The 6,995-nt window shown below is 42.4% G+C and overlaps 1 protein-coding gene across 1 annotated transcript; it reads left to right on the forward strand.

The window, feature by feature from the left end:
* Window positions 1-3,370: 3,370 nt before the first annotated feature.
* SCP_0505500 (hypothetical protein) lies at window positions 3,371-4,156 on the forward strand (the record flags this gene model as incomplete). The annotated part of the gene is made up of 4 exons (XM_027758611.1): window positions 3,371-3,518; window positions 3,583-3,630; window positions 3,686-3,765; window positions 3,830-4,156. The coding sequence occupies 4 exons, from the start codon at window positions 3,371-3,373 to the stop codon at window positions 4,154-4,156; spliced, it is 603 nt and encodes a 200-aa protein (XP_027614412.1).
* Between the last annotated feature and the right edge of the window lie 2,839 nt (window positions 4,157-6,995).

Consider the following 6,995-nt stretch of genomic DNA (forward strand, 5'->3'; position numbering starts at 1 on the left):
CAGGCAGACAACCACGATACAGATTATTAACTAAGCCATATTGTGGTGTAGTACGATGTTGTATTGCTGTATAGCAGCTCGAACAAATTTTGATAGCTGTGACCATGCCATTATCATAAGTCAGCCCTTTCTTATCCAACATATAGCCATCTAACCTTGAGTCCTTAAAAACAAACTCAGAGCTATTCTGTTTAACTACGTTTTCTAGAATGAAAGGATCTGTGATTTGAAATGCAGATAATACTTGCTTATTCCGCAGTAAACCATCCATCTTATATTCAGAAATATGAATCTCATGTGACTGACGAGCACATACAGCACAAATTGAAGGTGAATGCCACTGAGTATGAGTGTAATAATTGTTCAGACAGTTAAGAATCACATTGTGAGGAACAAGTTGTGGCCATGCATCAATATATGCTTTTGTCTCTGCACTGTTCTGTTCAATTTCTAACGCCTTTTCAACTCTACGCTGCTCTTTCTTTGCATCACTGTTTGTATGAGACTCCATGTTTAATTTATCAAAAATCTCAGATAGAACACTTGACTTTAGTAGCTTGAAAATCAGTTCACTACGAGGACTACATAACTCACTCTGAGATAAGAATGGTAAATGACACAAGATAGTATTCAAAAACTTTGAAGATTCAACTTTGAATAAGTACTGGGACAACTCAACAATATGCTCAACTATAACTGTGCAACGTGCATGACATTTTACCGGCAATTGGTTTGTAAACGTAATACCATAGTTATAAAGTGTTCGCATTAACACAGATGACAAACGGTGAATGAGAACACTAGCTGGAGTGACAAACCAGGGTAATTCTATATATAATTCTACAGGCGGTATGGCATATCCAATTAATGGATGTTCCTCAAAAAGTGGAGAGTTCGCAGAACGTATTGCTAGTGCTACAGGTTCACCATACAATTTAATATACAGAGCACTGAGCAGAGCATACCGGGATTTGAGAAGTTGATCATCACCATGCAGACACTTTGCTACATCTTCATTGGACATGATAGCAACAGATGCACGACTCAATTGAAAGTCAATAAGAAGTCTTCTGCAAATCTCAGACTTGTTACGATCTTTCTGAGGTATTAAACAGTGAGATGACATAGCTGCAGACTGCAGAGTATGAAGACTTAACCTTTGGAGTGTACGCAAATACTGTTCATCAGACAAATAGAACCATGAGGGATTGAAATCTGCCATGGCTAAAGTCAATCGCTTACGCTACTTCAGTCCGAAGATTTAAAGGTGTTTCAACACAAATCCTTAGTGTACTTGAACAGTGTGCTTGAAGACAAATACTTAATGTGCTTGAACACAAAATATTTAACGTGCTTGAACACAAAATGTTTAACGTGCTTGAACACGAAATGTTTAACGTGCTTAGACACGAACTCAATCAAAACAGCACTGCGAAACTGTGAACACAGTATCACAAATAGCAACTGCATCGTGCAAATTAAACTGTAAGTATCCATTTGAACAAGTCAACAAGCATAGACGCACCTATTTTGCAGCTACACTTGTCCGAAACAGTCGCAAAAAACGCGAAAACTATGTCTTCAAGAGAGCAGGTCCGCGTAGATTCTATATGGTTTAGTGGTGAATCAGTAGATTAGTAATAATACGAGAAGAAGAATACACTCACATGCAAAACAGAATGATGTCGTATAGCGACTCGTCGAGGAGCAACACTGAGGTGTAACATCGTCCAGCAGCGCCAACATCGTCGAGAAATCAAGCGCGCACGTGATGTTTGCGAGTGCCATCCTACGTGAATAGACCTGCGCTGGAACACCGTGGGCAGGTCGAGCGCAAGGGCGGAACATTCGCGAGCGCGATCTTACGTAAATAGACCTGCACTCGAACAGTGTCGACAGGTCCAGTGCAACAGCGATGTTCGCGACCGGAACCCTAGACGGAGTCAAGACTCAAATCGTAAGTGTTATTACTCAACTTATTTACTGATGTTGTTTTCGCACAACTTCATTCGCAGAGGCGTCTGCCGTTTCCCCTTGCCAAAGCCCTCCTCCAGTTCCTGGAGTCGAGGACGATCGTAGTGGCGCTCGTGCCAGTCCTCGACTCTAAATGAAACCTTGGGTTCAAGTTAGAGGGAGTGCATTGTGGCAGTCATAGAGTACAGGATGTTTTACAGGTAGCTAGATAGTAGATTAATACATCCTCATTGTCACTCACTACATTCTTGCCCTTATGTCTGGGTGCAAGATACCCCCATAGATACATAGTATAACTAGGACCTGGGCTATGTCATGTAGTTCTGCATATCTACCCCCAAGCTGAGTTACCACTGGCAAGCTTTGAGTGTATCTTTCACTGTGCCATCCCTCATAGTCAACAACAACAACAACAACAACAATGTTGTCATCCTGGCCTTGATGCATGTAGGATTTTATCATCACTGATAGCTTATCCAACCCTCTATACCCACCCCACGATGAGCATCCAGCATACAGAGTTATCGTTCCCTACATTGGGTAAGCCTATCAGGAAAACCCAACTTTCTTAGGGACTTATTTAGACTTTTGGGTCTGGCAACCCTTATTTAAGGCCATAAGTGTTCAGATAAGTCTCAATGAGTTGAATTTCAGACACTCAGAGAATATGGCTTAGGCCCTTTTTGTCCTTATGTCCTTAAATAAAGACCATAAGTTCATTTAAATTATTTAAGTGTCCTCTTAAGGAAAAGTTTGGTTTTTCTGATTTGAAATCCAGTCAGACACACCCTCACCATCGACTTTACTGTCTACACAGCCAGAGCTCCAGATGGACTTGGGTTCAACCAACGAATTAGAAACATGGTTGAACCCCCAAGTGGGCCTGAGTCTAACCCGTGAATATCCTGAGTGCGAGATACTGCAAATGAGTTAGGGCTGCCCCGAGGGTTGACCTGGGTTGAACCCAGTCAAAACTTAGCCCCGGGCTCAATTTGCCCTGATCATGTGACACACGTTGCAGCGAGTGCCACACATGTCAAACAAAGCCCATGGCACGGCGGGATGAACTTGCCTTTGGGTGTTCTGTTCAGTTTGAATTGTTCTCTGACCCTGTTTGACCCTCGTCTCACTCACCTCCCCTTCCCCTCTCACCTGTGTTGTGTCTCGGCATATCTTAAGGTCTGCTGAAGACCTGTTTGCATGTATGCCCATCTGTCGGGCTTTCAACCGTGTTTTTTCTCCTTTTATCTGGTTCTTTTTCTGTGATGCTTGCATCGCCTGGTGTTCTGTACCAGTACCTCAATTTCATGCCATCGAGAGCTTGTGACCTCATGTTAATGCACTATGTTCATTTACTGACCATTTCTGACCTTCAAGTAGATCAGAGCCAGCCGCCATGGCTCCAAACGTGCACAGCGGCATCAACACTCAACAACTCTCAGAGTGTGTACTTTTTGTGAGTGTGTTCCACACGCATCCCCGTGCTACCGAGTTGCTGTATGCAGTCAACAGCACGATCACCACTGGCATGATCCCACAGGGCGGTACACACTTTATCTTCAACAATGTGACACGTGACATCCACATTATATGCTCATCCTCGATTAGCTGCGCTGAACAGCGAGGATCCTGGTGCTAGTCCAGTTGCTCAGCTCTGTGAGCACATTCCCTGTTGATTTCAACCGAGTGATATTGACACTCCATACGTCAGTTTTTGGAATGTCGCCCGACATCGTCGGCGTGTCTCTCGGCGACGTCGGCGGTCAAGAAGTCGCCCAGTTGGCCTCGATGGTGAGCGCAGCGCTCATATTCAATTAACACGCCGGACGTGACTGACCATCACCGGCGGTACCAGATCCCCGACACTGACGAGTGCCTGCAGCGCTGTGGCCTCACGCGCGGCACCCAGCCGATGGCCAAGCAGGATTTGCGCGTACCGGGGAATGCGTTCCTCTCCGGTGTGAGTGCGGGCGTGGGCGCGACCGCCTCCTCGACATCGTACAGCCGCAGCATTATGCAGACTGCGGACCTCGTCACGGTGATCGAGAACCCCGTCGCGCCATCAGTGATCTGTATCTCTGCAACTGTAGCCTCCTTCGCGGACATTACAACATGCAATGAACTCACGCGTGGTTTGGAATGGATACGGGGATGCTGGGAACGACAGTTCTGCGTGCAGTAGAGAATTTCGTACACAATATATATATATTTTATTTTGCTTATAAGCATATTTCACAGCAATAAGTACAGAATGGGAAGGACAAATTAAACTGGTGTGCAATTTTGCGAGCATGTGACCTAGCGAGCGTTTGGGCCTGAGGCTCATTGCCAATGAGCCCCAGGTTAACCCGAGGGCCCGATAGACTGAGGTCCGCCCCTCCTTTTTCCACCCCAAGCTCATTTCTATTCACCCAGGGTTCAACTGCTCAGGGTCCAACCGTGTTGAATACGGTGACCTGCCTGTGTACATTCATTATTCTTCCATGTTGATCTCTTCATTCTCACCACCCCATCCATCAACCCCTTAGATCCACTACTCATAGGCTAGTGACAATGTGGAAGAGCACAGCAGCTCATAATAGTCCACTGCTTCTTCAGACCTTGATGATGGTCAGTGTTATCTATCAGTCCAATCACACATCCATCCCTGCAGCACACTAACCAGCTTACTGTCTATTCCTCTACCACTCAGTCTGTCACATTCAGAAACTATTGTCGTTTATCCTAGAATGAACAACCACTGTTCTTAGTGGACTTTGTGCTTGTTTGTGCTCCTGCTGGGCAACTGGATCAGATTATGTAAGGGATTAGTACAGTTGTCGGGAGCTGTCCCTGATTGATGCTTTCATTTCTTATGCTTCATTTGTGCTCTTCCTTCCGGTGCAACTCACATTCACCCATATGGTCTTATCACCAGTAATTCTGTACTCCAGATAGCAGAGTGCTAGTCTGGCCAATGTCCCAATTATGCTATCATAGATTTGTTGCTCCATACATACTTGGTTCATTGAGGCCTGTCATGGACATGTCCTAAGCCCACTGGGGTAAAGACAGATATCATATTGTAAACATTGTAAACAAGAGTACTCAACCGGAGAAAGCTGAGACCACAACCTAGGGAGGGAGGGGCATCAGGAAAAACACCTTTAGTGATAGGTTGCTTTAAGAGCATGCTAGAGCATCCTAAAGCATTTAAAGCACTGTCTGAAATTCCTAGAATTGCCCAGACTGCTTTCAGATACTTTAAGATGCTCTGAGACACTCTGGAAAAGTATATAAAATCCACTTCAGGGTACCCTTCCGACCTAGCTTTTAACTTCAACATAATTTACATTATGTAGTAGCTAAGAGTCTCTCAGGTGTCAGACAGACCATGGTACCAATACATGTCCCAGAGCATTATATGGGATTACTCAGGGCAAAGGCAGGGCATAGGCTGGTCCAATGGCACAATTATCATATGGGATGTCCTATAGTACTAGGGCATTGATATTTATATCCCAGTATTAGTGGTTGTCTCATGGTGCCAGGGGTACATAGAGATGTTCCACTATTAGTAAAAGATGTATTTTCAGGCTATTGTATGTGTAGTTTTTTATACTTTATTCCACTATCATATTATCTAAGCCTTAATTATAAAAACAGTGACTATAGTGATATAAACAAGCACTTTATTTGCATATTATATAAGGTGGGATCTCCCATTTTAAGGGCATCCTAAGATGTGATTTTAAGATTCACATATATTTAGTCTCTTCTTTAGCCTGAAGTTTCTATTAAACTACTATAATTATCTAGAGATTTATACTAACAGTTGAATTACTAAGGTTTAAGAGTGACAGGTCCTTACATGAGATATCCCATCACATAAAGGGACATCCCATAATACAAAGGTGTCATTCAGTAAATGCATTTCTGAGTGTAACTTGACTGAAGTCTTAGGTCAAATGCCGTGTTTTAAAATCGATTTTACATTTTCTGACATAATGTTCAGACTAACATGATATAATTTTTGGCATATAGTATGTATCATAGCTATACTACAACTTTCACTAAGTGTCTCAAGAAATAGAACAACTCAGTCTACTAATATACTAGCAAAGGAGATATATTCTTGTCATGTCTCCTATCATATCAGAATAAAGTTGTTTGACCTGTCTTAGTTGTTATATGAGCTAATGAAGTTGTTGTGCATGTGACCAATAGTGATATAGTCTTTATAACATTACAAATGCATACACAATACTTGATATGAGATATCCTGCTTTTTATAAATATTTTACCATATATAAAGTGCAAATAAGGCACTTATTTACAGTATTCTAGTCACTGTTTTTATAATTAGAGCTTATACAATATGATTGTAGAATAAAGTATTAAAAAACTATCATGCAATAGCCTAAAAATACATCTTTTACTAATAGTGGGACATCTCTATGTACCCCTGGCACCATGAGACAACCAGTAATACTGGGATATAAATATCAATGCCTTAGTACTATAGGACATCCCATATGATAATTGTGCCATTGGACCAGCCTTTGCCCTGCCTTTGCCCTGGGTAATCCCATATAATGTCCTGGGACATGTATTGGTACCATGGTCTGTCTGACACCTGAGAGGCTCTTAGCTACTATACAATATAGATTATGTTGAAGCTAAAAGCTAGGTCAGAAGGGTACCCTGAAGTGATAGAATTTCTATTCTATATAGGATTTTCTGAACTTTGGCATTGGCCAAGAATGCCTTATATAGAGTTTTCAAAAATAATGGCCTTGGCCAAGAACATTGAAATTTGTGTTCTATATGGAGTTCTTCAAACTTTGGCTTTGGCCAAGGATGTTCTATATAGCTTTAGTGAAAATGATGGCCTTGACTGAGTGTTATGAAGTTTGCATGTTATGTAGGATTTTTTAACATTCAGCCACAACCGAGACACTATATACAGTGTTTGCACAAATGGTGGCCTTAGCTGAGGGTGACAGAATTTCTATTCTACATAGGGTTTTCTGAACTTTGGC

The sequence above is a fragment of the Sparassis crispa genome (genome assembly GCF_003851025.1).
Source record: "Sparassis crispa DNA, contig_000004F, whole genome shotgun sequence".
NCBI classification, from domain to species: domain Eukaryota; kingdom Fungi; phylum Basidiomycota; class Agaricomycetes; order Polyporales; family Sparassidaceae; genus Sparassis; species Sparassis crispa.